The 19249-nt window shown below is 42.8% G+C and overlaps 1 protein-coding gene across 1 annotated transcript in view; it reads left to right on the top strand.

Annotated features, from left to right (window-relative positions):
* The window catches only part of RUNX1 (RUNX family transcription factor 1), a 274788-nt gene extending 271179 nt beyond the window's left edge, over positions 1-3609 (top strand). The window contains exon 8 of the mRNA XM_055127814.1: positions 3036-3609. Coding sequence (XP_054983789.1) covers positions 3036-3514 — 479 coding nt within the window. The 3' untranslated portion in view covers positions 3515-3609. The remainder of the gene's footprint in view (positions 1-3035) is intronic.
* The last annotated feature ends 15640 nt before the right edge of the window (positions 3610-19249 follow it).

The following is a 19249-nucleotide window of genomic DNA, read 5'->3' as shown; positions in this document are numbered from 1 at the left end:
CACAGCTTTCTGTTAACTCAAACATGGCATGGCTCTCCATGTAAGCAAAAACAAGTGACCCGGGGTCTACCTGTTCACAGAGGGCTCCAGAGAGTGGGCAGGGAGAATCCTGGGGAATGAGGTGTGCTCTAGCCTCAGGAAGAGGCGCAGAGTGTCATGGAAGGGCAGCCCCGGACCCACTGTCAGCCTGCAGCATTCTGCCAGCCCACACGTCTGACTCGCTCTTTGAAACGATTAACAGGAGTGTTTGTTTGAAAGTCAAACTCCTGGTTTCCTCATTAGCAGAGAGATTTGCCGCAGACTTGAGTTGTTTCTATAAACTTTAATTACCTCTCTGATGAAGAGTAGATCCCCTCATCACCTTCACCCCAAATTTACAGAGGGGTTCATTTTTCAAAATGTGTTTGAATAATAAAAAAACACTAGAGGGTAGGAGGAAGTGAAGCGGAGTGAGAAAGACCAGTTCAGGGAGAGAGGGGTGTGTGTGTGTGTGTGTGTGTGTGTGTGTGTGTAGAAAGAGGAGAGAGGAGAGAAACACTGGCTCTCCCTGCTGGAATAATAGGCTGGAAATATGAGGAAGTTGTAATGGCGACGCCTTCCAAAAGCAGATTAATCTGCCTGGTAGCTTTCCTTTCAAAGCAAGTTTTTGGCCCCATTAAGGGGTTTCTCTATCAGCCTGACTACAAAGGAACACAGTCACAGGCCATCTGAGTCTGGAGTTATTTTTGTATTAGCTGATTTGAGAACTTATTGATTTAGGGGGTTTTGTTTTGTTTTGTGGCCACACCCTGCGGTGTTCGGGGTTTACTCCTTGTTCTGAGCTCAGGGATCACTCCTGGCCAACTCTAGGGACCAGATAGGGTGCTGGGGATTGAATCTGGGTCAAGGCAATCACCTTCCCCACTGTCTTATCTCTCCAGCCCCAAGAGAAAGAACTTTCTAATTTTAACACATCTGGTTCTTGCTTCTGCTCTGTTGGCCATCTTTTGGACCTCCTGAGGTAAAGACTATAACTTGGGTCTGGTCATTTATCAAGTAATTCTGATGAATAGAAAATCACCCAGGTTACCAGTTTCTGTTGACAGTGGTGACTCTCAGTAGGAGTGCCATGCCTTACTTCTACCCCCAGAATATCTGGCCATACCTAAAGACATTGTTGGTTGTCCTTGCAGGGAGAGTGGAGGGCAATACAGGCTTCTTGTGGACAAAGACTGAAGATGCTACCAAACATCCTATAGTGCACAAGCACTCCCCACCCACTCTCCATCCCATGCCCCAACAAATAACTATCTGGACCCAAATGTCAGCAGTGCCACTGTTAAGAAGCTCTCATTGACAGGATATAGGAGATTCTTCCTGGCATCCTAAACCCCTATTAGTTCCCATGGACAGCCTGCAGTTAGGAAAATGTAGAGGGACACAATGAAGGTCAGGCCTCTCAAAGAAGGCTAATGATGTTATCAGTGTATAATCAGAGCATAGTGAGTTTTCCAGATTAAGTTTTGGTGCTTCTGATACAATTTCAACATACGTGAAAAATGCAAAAGATAAACCAAGATAAACCAAGGTCCTGCACCCACTCATGTTAACAAACTAGTGAAAAAATAGTGAATATTAGAAGATACCAGGTGAAATCAAGGTGGTTTTCTAAAAACATAGAAGGGACCTGAAAGTAGATATGCACTCACTACGATAGCATCATTAAGTTGGATCATAGGAGCTTATCAATTTTCAACTGCTAAGTCTACCAAAATGGAAATTTATTCTGATTCAACCTAATTATTATGTGTAAGGTATTATAAGTTTATTAATTACATATGCATGATGTTACAATAAATCACATTATGTGATAAAACCTATTAGTATTAATCCATTAGTACACCCATTGCATTAATAATTATATAGTGCTATACTGTTTGTCCTCTATCATTGCAATTATATTAGTATCAGATATAACATTTACATTAATAATGGCTTGTTAACATCCTGATTAGATACAAGACTGGCAAACTGTTTTCTGTAAAGAGCCAGATACTAAATATTTTAAGTTTTCTGAACTCTAGAGTATCTATGGCTATCACTTAAGTCTCAGTAGCTCAAAAAAAAAAGCCAAAGGCAATACATGAAAGAATAAATGAGGCTCATTCCAATAAAACTTTGGATATGGACACTGGAATTTGAATTTCATATAAGTTTCACATCAGGAAATAATCGTCTTCTTTGGAGTTTTTCCTCTACTATTTTTTTTTAAATTCAACTCATTCTTAGGCATTGGACCATAGAAATATTGAAAGCAGCTGGATTTGGCTGGTGGTTTACATATGGTTTACCATCCCAGGGAGCCTATCATTATTATATGTACATTGTACATATGCAGTTATGTCTATCCATTTGTTATGTTTATATTATGTTCATAGTACATTCATACCATGCTGGAGATATATATATACATATAGATATATAAAATTACATGACATGTCATATATACCATTTCTGTGAGCAGAAGCTTTCTAGGTAGTCCTGGGCTCCCTAACCAGTAGCATCCTGGGTAATCTCCACTTCCTCTGCCGCTAGCACAGTGGCTGGTCCTCAGCTCCCAAGCATGCTGGGTAATTCCTAGCTCCCCAGTCAACTAGCATCCTGGGTAATCTCCACCTCCTCCGCCACTAGCACAGTGGCTGGTCCTTAGCTCCCAAGCATGCTGGGTAATTCCTAGCTCCCCAGTCAACTAGCGTCCTGGGCAATCTCCACCTCCTCCGCCACTAGCACAGTGGCTGGTCCTCAGCTCCCAAGCATGCTGGGTAATTCCTAGCTCCCCAGTCAACTAGCATTCTCGGTAATCTCCCCTCTCTAGGCTGAAGCCTTCTGGGTAATCATCGCCTCCCTAACCCGTTGCATTCTGGGTAGCCCGGCGCAGAGGCATGATGGGTAACCCGCCGGTGGGCGGGTCCTTGGGGAGAAGGGGCGTGGCCTGTACAACTCACCTTTTTGTTTTGTGTTGGTTCTTTTTGGTTTGTTTTTGAACCCTCTCACAGCTGCACCCGAACTCTCAGCCGCCTTCGGCGACCCGCGGCAGTTCTCCACGCTGCCCACCATCTCCGACCCCCGCATGCACTACCCCGGCGCCTTCCCCTACTCCCCGACGCCCGTCACTTCCGGCATCGGCATCGGCATGTCGGCCATGAGCTCGGCCACGCGCTACCACACCTACCTGCCGCCGCCCTACCCCGGCTCCTCGCAGGCGCAGGGCGGCCCGTTCCAGGCCAGCTCGCCCTCCTACCACCTCTACTACGGCGCCTCGGCCGGCTCCTACCAGTTCTCCATGGTGGGCGGCGAGCGCTCCCCGCCGCGCATCCTGCCGCCCTGCACCAACGCCTCCACGGGCTCGGCGCTGCTCAACCCCAGCCTCCCGAACCAGAGCGACGTGGTGGAGGCCGAGGGCAGCCACAGCAACTCGCCCACCAACATGGCGCCCGCTGCGCGCCTCGAGGAGGCCGTGTGGCGGCCCTATTGACCGCCCGCCCGGAAGTCGTCGTCGTGCGCCGGAAGTCGCCCCCACCGGAAGTGTCCCCACCGGAAGTCATCGCCCACCGGAAGTCATCCCCGGGAGGAAATCACCGCCGTGCAGAGTGGAGGGACCCCCCCTGGGGCGGGGGCAGGCGGCCGTAGGTGGCGTAGTCGGTTGGTGGGGGATCGTGCCCCTTCCCCCAGACCTGCCCCCTGGTCGCCTGCTCCCTCTCGGGTCCGCCTGCCCAGGCACGTGCGCCAGGCCAACAGGAAGATCCCGGAGGGAAACTGTGAATGCTTCTGATTTAGCAATGCTGTGAATAAAAGAAAGATTTTATACCCTTGACTTCACTTTTTAACCAAGTTGTTTATTCCAAAGAGTGTGGGACTGGGAATTTGGGGTGGGGGGGTTGTTTCTGTTTTTTAGTGGGGGGTGCAGGGTAGGGGGGATGCAACTCATCCGGTTTGGCCTCTGATTCCTATTTTTAATTTTCTTTCTCAGCACCTTATAAATTGCAAACTGCGAATTTGCATTTGGGGTGGTTTTATTTGGGTTTTTTTTTTGTTTTACATATATGAATTTGAGCTTGCTTCTTTCTGGCTTTGGCAATTGAAAGAAATATTACTTTATTTTTTCTGTAAGTTTTATTTAACTTCTTTTTCGGACTTTTATGTAGTTGTTATCCAGGGTTGGGTTTTTTTTTCTGTTTTTTGTTTGTTTGGTTTTTGGTTTTTTTTTTTTTTTTTTGGTTTTGGGGAATTTTTGTTTTGTTGAGAAACAGCTACAGCTTTGGGTCATTTTCAACTACTGTATTCCCACAAGGAATCCCTTGATATTTATGTATCTTGATGTTTAGACACTTACTTATGTGTTGATACTTTTTTAATTATTTAAATGTACTTATATTAAGAAGAGAATATCAAGTACTACATTTTGTTTTTGAGAGTAGCTGAAGTCAATTGTATCACATTGAAGAAGGCTGGGAAAAAAGGATGGGTAATGTGATCACTTGGTTGTCTAAATATTGTTTACATTAAACTCCCTTTTATGTTAATCCAACGAGTTGGTAGCTGATGCAGCAATGTTTTTCACAGGCTGGGGGTCGCTTCAAAGATCTGAAGTATGGAATTTTCTGCCAAGTTCGATAAAGGGTCTCCTCTCTGCTTCCCTCCCTTTAGAGCAAGTCAAGTCTGATTCCAGAGGATTCAGGTAGTTGACAAGGATGGCACCTCTAAGAGCACTTCTTTTCTGAGAGAGTTTGCTCACTTCGTGGCCTTTGACAATTTCAGACAGCTTTGTAGCCATTAATCCAAAATAAACTCTGTGGAGGAAGGTAGCCATGGGAGAACGGGATGAATGGATTTTGGATTTCCTTAACTACTTTTTCCTTGGGTAGGAAAGAAATCATCTGAATCCAGAGGTCAGCCCTTTCTTAGCTCCAAGAAAATATTCTTCTGTATTTCAGTACCTAATCGTGGATGCAGAACAGAATTAGTGACAGTTCCTAAGGCTGGGATTGGAAGAGACTAGATGGGCTGCCTCTGCCTGCTTTGCAAACGTCCAGCAGAGTAGCTGCTGAGTGGCCCCAGCAGTAGGTCTGAAGGAACCAGCATCCCTCTGTGTGCCTTAGTAGAGTCACTTGGGAGAGCCTGGTCCTATTTGGGCAGGACCCCATTCCTCATTGCTCACTCCCCACCCATCTCTATTGCTTTTGTGGGGCTGAGACCCTCCCTGTGGGATGTGTGCACTTTGACCCAGAATCAGCATGACAGGAAGGATTCAGCATCCCTGCCCACAGCTACAATTTGGTCATATCCAAAGTCACTGTCAATTTTAAGGCACTATTTTTTTTATTGGACAATTCAGTAAGAATGCAGTTGCTGTACAACTCATCAATGCTAACTGCTGATTTTTACATAGGTGTGCTCACAAATGATCTGGTGGTTATTTAGTGTACCTCTTAAAATAGTTGAAATGATTTCAGGTCAACTCTGAAGAGTATTTAGCAGGACTTAGAACAGTGTTTGATTTTTATTTTATAAATTTAAGGATTCAGATTAGAAAGATCTTTGGCTGCAGGCAGCAAAACGGCTGGAATTATTTAAAACGTGTTTGCATTTTCTTATATATATATATTTTGATTATTTGTTTTACACAGATGCAGTAGCACTTTGGTAAGACTTAAAGATAAAGCAGTTTGTGTTGTCAGGTCATTCTTATCTAGAAAAGAGCTAGAGCAGATCTTGGAGAAACTCTGAATAGTTCCACTTAGACATAATTTCCCCTCTGTAATTCAGTTTCATGTTTTATAACATAGTACCTTTTTTTGGTATTAAGTTTACCCTTGAGTGTTGAAAAATCTCTATTTTTATCTCAGAAACAAATCCTGAGATTGTTTACCCTAAATTGAACTTAAATGTTCTTTCACCATGTCCCCATATCTGGCTATCTGACATGAAAAATTTGGGAGGGGGGTACGGGCAGGGGAAGTTTCTATTTTTCAGTTCAATTCTAGTACTTGAAGCCATTGTAAATTCCAGTCATGCAAATAGGAATCAGATATCTTATTTAATCTTCACTCTTGATTCTTGAAGCAGTAGGAGAGCTTATCACTGACATGTAGATCTGCTGGATTGACCAGCCCTTTACCAGAATACATAGTTATAAATTTAAGAATTCAGATTAGAAAGATCTTTGGCTGCAGGCAGCAAAATACATAGTTTTTAAACCATTCAAAAAAAATTCAAATCTTGTTTGGGCCAGAGGTCTTAAACTGTATTTACCACCTGAGTAATTTATTTGTTGCCTTTAGATAAGGTGTTTCTTCTATGAGAAAACCCCTTAAGTCTATAATATAATAGCTACATATATCTGGAAGGATTTGTCCAAGGGCAGGAATCAAACAAGCCAATCCTACTGCTGATTCTTGCTCATATTTATCATTTCAACATGGACACACAGTTCAGTTTTTCTCACTCTCTAAATTTTGTTTTATATTCTCTGCCTTCACCCAATAGAGTACTCTGTACTCTGTTCCTTTTGCAAACCCCACTTTCTCCCTCTTTCATTTTACTTTGTGTAAGAAGAGAGCACACACTCATACCTAACTGCAGTTTTCCTCCCTTTCCTTAAAGTAACATGATGAGTCAGCCTTTCTCCTGCTTATGGCCTTCTTCCAGCAGAACAGACATTGCCAACCATTTTAGATCTGTTTGCTGTCCAAGTGCAGAAACAAACCTTCCCGGGCAAATTACAATCAGTGAGTTCATAGACCGCCTTTCTGCTGCCTAGAGTTTCTCTGCGGATAAACATAAATGCTCTGATTAGAAAGGAAATGAATGGTTTTACTCAAACGTCCTGCAATTTAAGATTGCAGATTTCTGTCTTGAATACCTGTTTCCTTGGGACGTTCCGTCCTGTTGATTTTTTGTTTGGGTGGCTTTCATTTTCTGGGGGTGGGGGGTGACATGTTTGGGGTCTTTTATATATCAAATCTGGTTGAACAACAATCTCAGAAAACATTTTTTTTTTACATCTGAACAAAATGCCTTTATTTGTTTACCTGCAGTATACTGTTGTTTGGGGGTTTTGTTTGTTTTTATTTGTTTGGAGTGTCCTCCCTTTAGCCAGATCAGTATTGATAAGGCTGATCATTTGGATTTTTTTCTTCCTTCCAGAAGAGTTGCATCAATGAAAAAGTTCATTGTATTTATGTATGTATATAGATTTAAGCTTCATTATAAAATATTGTTAATACCTGTAATAACTTTTTCAATTTTTGTGTGCATTTCTAAGGACTTGTTCTTATGTTTGCTAAATACTGTAGACAAAAAAATGCTTCTTTCTACTTTGTTTATTTTAGACATAAAAATGAGCTACTTTTTATTCACTTTTGTAAAGAGCTAATAGCATGGTTCCAATGGTTGTTTCTTTTTTTTTTTAAAGTTCACTTTTTGTTCTAGGGGAAATGAATATACAAAAAAAAAAGAAAAAGAAGAACTGTTGGTTATTTGTGCTATTCTGGATGTATAAAAATCAATGGAAAAAATAAACTTCAAAATTGAAATGACATCATAAGACATCTATTGAGCAAGTAAGAAAGAGAAACACATGACAAATGACAAATAGATGGTAGCACACAGATCCCTCTGTGTTCTAGTACCTATTTGTTTAACAGCAATTGGATCTGTTCAGAAAGCAGATCAGTGGGGATTGGTATGTGGTTTCTTTCTCCCTGATACCAACCTACGAAACACTTCCTGAAAGAGCTCTATTGCACTCTCCAGTTTTTAACCAGATGCCTTAGGAGAGAGCACTCCCTGGGACCCCCTCTCTAAGGTATTTGTAGATAGCTGGGAAGAGCAGGTACTCCATCAGCTTGGCCCCTCCCCTCTGCCAGGAGCTGGCATTGGCTACACTGCTATTCCCTGGACCATCACAGTCTTCCTTGCTTTGTACTAATTTTTTCTGTTAATCTGATATTATAACTAGTGGATGACAAATAAACAGCTTGGCCAAGTCCATTCACCATATCCAAATGGTCTGTCTTTCTCTGAGTTGAAGTGCTGGGAAAACTAAATGTAGCACCACAACACCTAGGACAATCCCTCCAACAAACAGAACTGCACAGATGTGTCCCATGTGTGTCCTCCCTGCCTCCAGTGCTGCCAGCAATCCTAGGCTACCGAAGGTGTGTTGGCCTATGTTAGACCCCAGCTCTCCAGCCTGCTCTTTTGGGTACAAAAGACCACTAAAGCATGTTTGAATGCTTGTGGGATTTTTTTCTTTCCAACCTCAAAAAATAAAAGGATATGACTTCAAAGCAGTCACCTACATCTGCCCCCATTTCTGTAAATGATAGGAATTAGTCTTGAGTCTTGGTAGGGAGATTGGCCCACGGGGCTACTACCCTGTGCAGAGTCGTATAGTCTTTCATTCAGGGCTCTGAACCAAGTCACCCATGAACCAAGAACCACTAAGACTTCTTCCTGGTTCTTGTCGCTGTCTTCTCAAGGCATCTAGGATAACTACCAAGGATGTTAAGAACCCAAGAAAAAAGGATGGGAAAGATGGATCCAAAAGAGGAGGAAATGACTGTAGCACTGTAACACTGTCGTAGCACTGTCCCATTGTTCATCAATTTGCTCGAGCGGGCACCAGTAATGTCTCTATTGTGAGACTTGTTACAGTCTTTGGCATATCAAATACGCCATGGGGAGGTTGCCAGGCTCTGCCATGCAGGCGGGATATTCTTGGTAGCTTGCCAGGCTCTCCAAGAGGGACGGAAGAATTGAACCAGGGTCAGCCACGTGCAAGGCAAACATCCTACCCTCTGTGCTATCGCTTCAGTCCATGAGCATTAATTGGAAATGGGTCAAGGATCAGGCTATATCATAATGATATACTACCTATACCCCAGGGGTCCTTGTGGACAGCATGGGTGGTAGGTTTATGCCAGTACTTCTGTAACAGTCTCACCATGATGGGCACTAAAAAAGTGCTCTGGAGGCCTTCTGCCTGGCCCTTCGTTTCCAGTTACCTCACAGGAGAAAAAAAATTAAGCTAATGGCCTACCTTTTTGCCAACCATGGGGATCTTGCTTTAACTTATTAAATTCAGTTAAAATATATTGAACAGTATTTATAAGTGTTTGGCTTGGGATCAGAGTGAGTACAGCAGGTACGGTGCTTGCCTGACATGCAGGTGACCTGGGTTCATTCCCTGGTATCCCATTTCATTCCCTGAGCACTTCCAGGAGTAATTCCCAAGTAAAACCAGGAATAACCCCTGAGCAGTAACCCCCAGGAATGACACTGGGTGTGGCCCAAATGAATAAACAAAGCTTTTGGCTCATAATCCATGCTCCATCCATGTGAAGTAAACACACACACACACAGATGTGCACGTGTGCATAGAGATGATACCCCTAAGCTTCAAAAATGCAAACATCAAATACAAAATTAGAAATGCCTTCCACAGTTCCCAATCCACACTTACTGTCAAATGGCTTGTGTTCTCTGCTCCAAGATTTTTCCATACCCATAATAGACACACCGGACTGGAGTGGTAGCACAGCAGGTAGGGCGTTTGCCTTGCACACAGCCGACTCGGGTTCTATTCCTCTGCCCCTCTCAGAGAGCCTGGCAAGCTACCAAGAGTATCTCACCTGCACGGCAGAACCTGGCAAGCTACCATGGCATATCTGATATGCAAAAACAGTAACAACAAGCCTTATAATGGAGACATTACTAGTGCCTGCTCGAGCAAATCGATGAGCAATGGGATGCAGTGATAATAGACACCATCCATATACATCATTATGCCAAACAGATCCCTCTACAGTTTTTCATGCCATATACTGTGCGCATGTATAGGACAACTGCACCCTCAGATCTTTCTTCGTTTCACTGGCTGAACTGCATCCAGTTCTACGTACTAATCACTTTCCCCCTTGTCCTGTAGATGGGCATCGAGGTTAGCTGTACTGTCCGGATATTCCATTCTTCTGTATATCCCATTTGCTTGTTCTAGAATTTTTGTATATTTAAAGGGAATTTGTGATCCAATATGATTGAACATTTTAACAGATACCTCCAGATTACATTTTCCCAAGATGTGTTTGAATTTGATTTTTATAAGTGGAGTCACCATGTGTGATAAAAAAAAAAGAAAATATAAATCTGGCAGGTGGATTGCCACTGTTCGTGTCAGAGAGATTTTTGCCTTTTAATATGTGCCAGGTGTTCCAAAAGAGGAATATGTGTCTGGATTGAAAAATAAAACAATGGATTAAGGACTTACTTCAAATCAATCTCTGGTTTTAAGTATCTTTCACAGGCTAACATATTTAATTCTAACAATGATGCAGGGTAAGAGATACTGTCATTCTCTTCGTCTTGCACACAAGGAGACAAAAGTACCACTTTTGTAAGCAGATTGCCCACCATTCTACAGTAGGGGATAAGATGCCAGTGACCCTGGCAATCTGGCCCAACCAACGGTCTGTGCTAATGTTCTGAGCAACGTGCACCAAATTATCTCAGTACTCTGTGGTGGGTCATATCTTCAAAGAATGCCAACTCCTAGCTAGTCTGAAAGCAGAAGGGACAAATAATTCTGGGCATTTCTGGGGTAAGGTGGTCAATTATCAGACTTCAGAAATAGTGTTCATCCTTTCAACATTCAATATCATGGAGACAAATGGCTTGGAAGATGACTCAAAAGGCTAGAGCACATGCAGAAGCCCTGGGTTTGATCCCAGGCACCACCCATGGGTCCGAGGGCAACACAAAGGGAGTGATCCCACCTCTCTGGTGCCTAGATACCTGCCTTCGGCCCCTGAAAAGTCCCACTGAAAACTATGTCTCATTGCTGGTAAATCACAGACCTAAGTTTCCTGATGGTTTTTCTCTTTTATTTAAGTGAGAAGAGAGAACTGGGAATGTGCTCACAGCCCCAGTAGGAGGAGTGTTAGCTGGGTGCCAAATTTTAACATTGGTAATTAAACTTTGCATAGCTCAGATTCCCCCCTCTAGTTCCTATTTCATTGATGCTGTTGTAAGGAATAATTAATGTTTGGAAAGGGTATTGGGGATGAAAAGTCTTACATGCACACAAAGCATGATCGTTTGTTATTACAAATAATAGTATACAGTCACTTTCTCCTCTTGCCCGGTGGTTACGTCAGGGCTTCTGCCAGCAATGAAAGGCGATAGCTTCCCTCTTACAAAGTGGCTTCCTTGCAAGAGGGGCTTTAGCAAGAGTGAGTTTCCCCAAAAGGGAAGGTAGACCCCCACCAAATTACCAAGTAATATAGTATATGTGCAATGGTGTGTTCAATTCCTGGTTTTGAAGTCCCAAAGTTCCCCAAACTGGGTGGCTTAAGATAACAAGGATACATTGCTCCACAGTTCTGGAAGCCAAAAACTTAAGATCGGGGTGTCTTGTTTCCACCTGGAGGATCCAAGAGAGAATTTGCTTCTCCTCCACTTCTGTGTTCCCTTCACCCCGGAGGCTCCTAGCTCTGTAAGCCTCACACTTCCACCTCTCTTTCCTTACAGTGTCTTCCCTTTCTATCTCTGTGCTCAGACAACCCTCTTATTAAAAGAAAAAAATGTTTCTTCACACAGAACTTGTGAAAAAGGAATGGAGGGTGCCTCTAAGGGTCTGGTTCTGAGACCCATGAAGAATCAAATGGCCATGTTTTGGTTGAAGCGCTGAGAAAGAAGGAGTCTGTCAAAAGACCTCCATGGCAAGGTGGCGCGGTGGTTGGAAGAGCATCTGTCTTATGATCTACAGGGGTTTTTCCAACCATTGTTCCATTCATTTCCAGGGGGAGATAAAAGCTGCCTGCCTTGCTTGTTAGAAGTGCTGCTTAATAACACATACATGGGGTCCATGAGGAAACAGTATTCCATTGTCCAGCAACTACTCTGTGATCTAGAGCTGAGCCTTTGCAAAACCAGCTGGACTCTTGGACTCGCCTCCCTATGTTTCCCTTGTTGTCTCCCTGGCTAGGCGAGGAATTTCCCCCTTTCATACATCACTGGGAGACTCAGAGCATGACCTAAATGTTAACTTCAGCTTCTCCCCGCACTTATCCCAGGGATGGAGGGAAGATGTCATGAAGCCGGTGCCTTCAGTTTGATTGTCAACAAAATGATCTTTGTGTCAGAACCAGCAAAAAGCCAATAGAATTCATTTGTACATGTCCCGAGTCCTCCTTACCTGTGGAAATATGTTCTAAGAGCCCCAAGGAATAGTACCGAACCCTATAACTACTGGGTTTTTGTCCTGTACATACATTGTAGCACTGTAGTACTGTGGCACTTTCATCCTGTTGTTCATCGATTTGCTCAAGCGGGCACCAGTAACATTTCCATTGTGAAACTTGTTACTGTTTTTGGCATATCCAACATGCCACGGGTAGCTTCCCAGGCTCTGCCATGTGGGTGGGATACTCTTGGTAGCTTGCTGGGCTCTCCAAGAGGGGTGGAGGAATCGAACCTGGGACAGCCGTGTGCAAGGCAAACGCTCCATCCACTGTGCTCTCGCTCCAGTTCTGTACATACACACCTTTGTTCAAGCTTACCTTATAACTTAGGAACAGTGAGAAATGAGCAGCAGCTAATAAAGAAATCATAGAAATATTAGGTAATGAAAGTTATGCAAATTTCTCTCTCTTCTCCAGAGTTACCTTATTGCATATAATATTTTCAGTCATTAGTTAAATCATGAAAAGTGAAGCTGTGGACAAAGTGGGAGAACAACTGCACCTGAAATACCTGTTCTTCCCTTTTATAGAATTTTAGGAAGCCCAAACTTGCTAGGTGTGATGGATTCCCTTGGGCAGAGGATTGCCTGGAAGACAGATCACTCCTCTCAGCAGCCCTTGCAGCTTGTTGTCCCACATAACACAATTCTGGCCAATATTACACAAATGGAGGTGGGGTGTGGCAACCTTTGAAAAACCTTCCAAAAGATGGGTTGTGGTGTCTGCTCTGCCCTTGCTTCCTCTCTCACCAGCCTTGCTGTCTCGAATGAGGATATGGTGTTTAAAAGTAGAGGGTCCAGGGCTGGAGCAATAGCACAGCGGGGAGGGCATTTGCCTTACACGCATCTAACCCTGATTCGATTCCCAGCATCCCATATGGTCCCCTGAGCACCGCCAGTGGTAATTCCTGAGTGCAGAGCCGGGAGTAACCCCTGTGTATCACCGGGTATGACTCAAAAAAACAAAAAAAAGGTAGAGGGTTCATACATGAAAATAAAAATAAGGATGCACCAGATGTGGGGTTTGTGTGGTAGAATACATGCTTATGTACAAAATCCTGAATTCAATCCCTGGCAGTACAGCCTCTCTCCCACTTACTACTAGGAAGGTCCTTCACAAAAAAAAACTTGAAAATATTTTTTAAGAAAATAAAATTGGATATTATCAATACAAAATCCAGATGACATTTGGTGAGGAAAGGGGGGACACAGGAATCCAGGCAACAGTTATGCTGCATTTCTTAGCTGAGTTGGTTAATATATGCATTTCTATTTAATCAAAATTGGTGAAAGTAAACTTCTAACTAATGAGATCAAAACTTAAGTTTGGATAGCTTGAGCTTTCTCTGGTCCAAAGTGTCTTTGGAATTCAGTGAGGTTATATGCCACTTGATATCACAGGTCAGTGATCACCAAGAGAACAAACTACCAGGATAAAAGGTTAGTGTAGATCCATACAGCAGATCCCAATTCCAGGGCCTGGGGCTTTGATATGCAGGAAAGAATTTATATCTTCTCAAGGATTGGATCCTTTGGACCAGAGAAGAGCAGTACCAGTGTTGTTGAGACTAAAAGTATTCATGGGCCTAAGTCACAGCTTCTCTGATTGTCCTAACAACCATCCTCAAAGCTCTGACAATGTCAGGGAAGACATTTATGAGCCTTCTCTGTTTGCCTCATGAAACAGAGGAAATAGGCATCTTGTCTATAGATTCACTGTCCAGATGTGGTTAATGATTTTAATGCCAAAGGAGGAGGAAATGTATATGGACACCAGGGGACAGGAGATAGTCGGAGATCCTTTATCAAAGTAAAAGAAGGTGGCAATAACCACAAATTTAATTCAGAAACAAAACAGTCTTTCTTTTGGTTTCAATTATCTCTTTCTTCCTTCATAAATACCTCACATCTGTTTAATGATTGGTTCAAGCCCCACTTAAAATAACAAACCCGTAGCTAGATTCCAGTCCATTGGTTAGCAAGAAGGAAAGCAAGCTTGCTTCGTGCTATAAAAAGTTTGATGTAATTGCTCTCCTCCCCGGCCTGTTTTTGTCTAAACTGCAAACTCCCTGTGTCCTAAGAGTCCTCTTGGATTTTCTCCCAATATTTGAATACATAAATATAGGTCTGCAAGCACACTGCCCCTATTTATGAGCCTTTTAAAGATCAAAGAGTCATTTTCAACTCTTGGGCTTGTCACTATAAAGCATACTGTACTTTACCATTTAACGGGTAGTTCCTAGAGAATGGCCCATTAGGCCCTTCTTGTCTTAACACTGAGTTCTGAAGGCTGTGTAGAGAACTGCCTTTAATGGAGGATTCTGCTCTATTTCCAACATGTTAAAAGGCTCAGTGACCGCCTTTAATAGAAATGAATTTTAAAGGGATAAGGCATCAGCAGATCACCTACAGAAGTTGCTATAACTGACTCGAAATTGGCTGGTCACATTGAGAGAAGAGAACGTCACGAAGCCAGAGAAAAATTCAAGGACACGGCACAGCACTAGATGATGTCAAAATTTTTAAATAATGGCTCCAAAATCACAGACAGTCAAAGGACTAGTTCACTCTCCTTAAAAGTCATGATCCTCAGCATGTTTACCTTGTATACCTTGAATTTTCTTACAGCCACTTTACATGGGTTGTTGAGTTTCAATCTGAACTGTAGGGAAGTTTAAGTATTTCTTACACAAACTAAGATGGAGGCAAATAAAGAAAAGGAAACATAAGCCAGTGCGAGGCAAGTGACTACCCACTGCAGTATCTCTCGGGTCTTGACAGCTGCATTTTTAAGTTTGATTGTTGTAGTTTGGGTCCCCTACTTATGGTAGAATTGGATCTAGCAGAAGTCATAGAGGTTTTTCTATTTTTTTAAGCAGCACATATAAAATGGCATAAGAGACATGAGTCACCTGTTCAAAAGCCTAATATCATCAAAAGTCTAAAAAATAGGTAAGATAATAAATAAGAAATATCTGCAATGGTATCCAGAAAAGATTTTTGAATGTACTTTAAAAAACAATAAGGATAAATACTTTTTAGACCACACTAGGTAGATATTTTAAAACTATATTTATATGTCAACATGTTAACAGTTGTTGAAAAAATAAAGAAAATATATCTTAAAATAGTCAGAGGGATTTGCATGGGGAGGGCAAGAGATGTATTACCTGTGAATATATAGCCAGAAGACTAGTAGACTATATTAAAAAAAGAAAAATTGAGACCAGGAAATGATGTAGTAGAGTGGTTTTCAGTTACTGAAATAAAATAATTGGTGGAGAAAAATTTTAAATAAAAACAACTTTGGATAGACAGAACCTGAAAATTTGTTGATAATGGGACTATAATACAGAATAGCATTAAATTGTACTCTGGAGAGAAAATAGAAAAAACTAAGCTATAGATAGAAGTTAGGGTGGTGATTAAATCTTGGATGATAGGAATAACTCCTTAGAAGGGGCCTAATAGGACCTCCTGGCACGTTGATAATGTTCAATGTCTGACATAAGTAGTACTTACACAGGAGGGATTCATTTTTAATGATTTAACAGTCCAGATCACAAATATTGGTAATTCAGATTGTTAAACCATTTCTCTCTATATATGTGTATATACGCATTTCAATGCAGAAATATACAAGTGAACTTTAACATAACCAGAACCTTAGACACCTGAGAACTAATAAACCAAGTAAATAAAAATTGCATATTGTTTTATAATTTAATAAGGCTTATATTCCCTTGTTCTTTACTCCCCAAAGCAGAGGTAAAGTTCACCAATGGTTATTATTATTATCACAGTACATAGGTAAGAAAACAAAAGTATTGTCATATTTAGAGACTAAGATAATACAGCTAGTCAACTAATAATGACAGAAGGACCCAGTTTTGTTGCACCATTGAAATTATTTTTCTTTTTTCTTTTTTTTTTTTTTGCTTTTTGGGTCACACCCAGCAATGCACAGGGGTCACTTCTGGCTCATGCACTCAGGAATCACCCCTGGCGGTGCTCAGGGGACCATATGGGATGCTGGGATTTGAACCCGGGTCGGCAGCGTGCAAGGCAAACGCCCTACCCGCTGTGCTATCACTCCAGCCCAGAAATTATTTTTCTTTTGCGGTCCAAATTAACCATACTCATTCAAACCATTTCAATGAAGTACATGAACATGACTATGAAAATTATATTTTCCCCATTCCCTTCCAAAGCTAATTATCCCACATAAATATCTTGGATAGAGTACTTACTTTGATGTAAGATCAAATTGGGGACGTGAGGACTGGATCATACCTTCCCATAAAGTTGACCTGTAAATTTGAATGTGATGCTGCAGTGCTCCAAGCATCATTTCCACATATACACATTGGGATGAATAATAATAGGGCTGTTGTGAAAAGCAAGTTAAGTTTTGTAGGAAATTGCCTAATACTACTATCACTGTCATCCCATTGCTCATTGATTTGCTCAAGCAGGTACCAGTAACGTCTTCATCATGAGACTTGCTGTTACTTTTTTTGGCATATCAAATACGCCACGGGTAGCTTGCCAGGCTCTGCCGTGCGGGCGGGATAGTCTTGGTAACTTGCTGGGTTCTCCGAGAGGGGCGGAGAAAACGAACATGTGTCGGCCAGCCATGTACAAGGCAAATGCCCTACCCGCTGTGCTAAGCGCCAGCCAGCCAGAGATACAGAGAGCAGTAATCCAGTAACTGCATGGAGCCCAGCCTTATCTTTAAAGACACACTGCAGGCATAAACTGCACAGATGAGTTGAATCGTCAGCAGAGATTACTCACTGGAAGCAAATAATACCTAAAGCAGCTGGATCTTAGTTGTATTTGTTCTACTCTTCTGTCCTAGGCATCAACTTTAAAAGAGAGTATTTTTCCCTTTGGAGATCAATTCCCCCGAACTGATCAAATAATTATGGAATAAGGCCTAGAGATCACCTATGCGTTACCCTCACAGAACCTTTGCGAGTGAACTGATTAGCTCAAGATCATTAATCAGTGAGGCACAGCTAGACTTAAAGTCTAGGTCAAAATCTGCCTGGTCTTCAGTAGGAAACATACCACCTAAGGGGCCTTGGAAATAGAACAGGGAAGGGGCAATGGCTATCATGGAGGAGAGGGAGGAGGTGGCGGAGGAGGAAGAGGAAGAGAATGAGGTGGAGAATGAGGAAGAGGAGAAGGAGGAGGGGGAGGAGGAGGAAGAGGAGAAGGATGAGGGGGAGGAGGAGGAGGAAGAGGAAGAGAAGGAGGTAGAGAATGAGAAGAGGAGAAGGAGGAGGGGGAGGAGAAGGAAGAGGAGAAGGAGGAGGGGGAGGAGGAGGAAGAGGAGAAGGAGGAGGGGAGGAGGAGGAAGAGGAAGAGGAGGAGGTGGATAATGAAGAAGAGGAGAAGGAGGAGGAGGAGGAGGAGGAGGAAGAGGAAGAGAAAGAGGTGGAGAGGAGAATGAAGAAGAGAAGGAGGAGGAGGTGGTGGAGGAGGAGAAGGAGAAGGAGGAGGTGGTAGAGGTGGAGGAGGAGGAGGAGGAGGAGGAGGAGGAGGAGGAGGAGACGGTGCTGAAAGGTGGTAAAGCACTGTGAATGAAACCCTATTGGCAGCAGTACAGTAAACCACAGTGCAAAAACTTTCATGTTTATAAAAAGTGCCCCTCACAGAGGCAGACTGGTGGGTGGGAGGCAAAGCCGGGGTGATGGGAAATTGGTGGAGGAAGTGAGTCCTGGTGAAGGGATTGTTGTTGAGACAATGTGTGCTGAAACCAAATCATGTATCACTTTGTAATTTCACAGTGAATAATGGAATTTTTAAATAAATAAAAAATAAAAGAAACTCCAAAAAAATGTAATGCAGCTTCTAGGGACTGGAGAGATAGACAGAGTTTAAGACAACATAATTTACGATGCCGTCATTCATTGGTACTATCTGGTCTACCCAGCCTACCAGATGAAACCCCAGAGGCCCTTGAGACCCCCAGGTTTCCTGGTGATGCCGGGCACTGCGGAGACCAAGACACCATGCATCCTCCAGCCCTAGTCTGACCTGCCACCAGGACTGGCCAAAAATCACCAGGCAGGTTCCCCCAAATTCCAACTTATACTCCCCAAAACTTTATAAAACCTGTCCCCTGCCTTCAAAGTTATCTTCTTCCCCCCAAATTTATAAAATCTGTCCCCTGCCTTCAAAGTTATCTTCTTGGTTTGGGGAGAGTCACACTCAACACTGTTTAACCTTCAAATTCAGTGAATGCACCTCAACCTCTCTGAAACCTCTCTCCAGGCCCATGATATCATATCTTTCTTGTCTTTGGGGGGGTGGGGGGATGGGGCTGGTTCTTCTTCATCCCAGAAGAGGGTAAAAGTGGAACACTTCTTTTCTATCTAAATTTCTCAAAACCAGTCTGTGAAAATAGAGATGTAGCCCCCAGACAGAAGCCACCATTTCTTCTACTCCTCTTTCAGCTCATCTTTAACACATTTTTTTTCTGGGTCCTGGTGGTGCCTCCTTGTGATAATCTACTAGGTTACCTTTAGTGTTCTCCTGGGAAGACAGATAAGACATGGTCTGTGTATTACTTATTTTTAAATTCCCAGGGCACAAATATTCAGTGAACCCTCAAAAGATTTATGTAGAAGAAAGAAAAAAGAGAGGAAGGGAGAGAGAAAGACAAGAAAAATTAAATGGGAGAAAATGTGAGGGCAAAGGAAGCAAGGTTTCCTTCAAACATCCGCTTCTTTCTGTATGCTCCAGTCTCTTCTCACTATCCCTCTCACCTCACTTGGATTTGGTCAATGTTCTTTTATTTTCTTTTTGGGTCACACCTGGTGATGCACAGGGGTTACTCCTGGCTCTGTACTCAGAAATTACTCCTGGTGGGGCTCAGGGGACCATATGGGATGCTGGGAATTGAACCCAGCTTGGCCGCATGCAAAGCAAATGCCCTACCCGCTGTGCTATCACTCCAGC

Source organism: Sorex araneus, chromosome 2 (assembly GCF_027595985.1).
Source record: "Sorex araneus isolate mSorAra2 chromosome 2, mSorAra2.pri, whole genome shotgun sequence".
Lineage (NCBI taxonomy): Eukaryota > Metazoa > Chordata > Mammalia > Eulipotyphla > Soricidae > Sorex > Sorex araneus.
The sequence above is the reverse complement of the archived record's forward strand: the minus strand, read 5'-3'. Positions and strand labels throughout refer to the sequence as shown.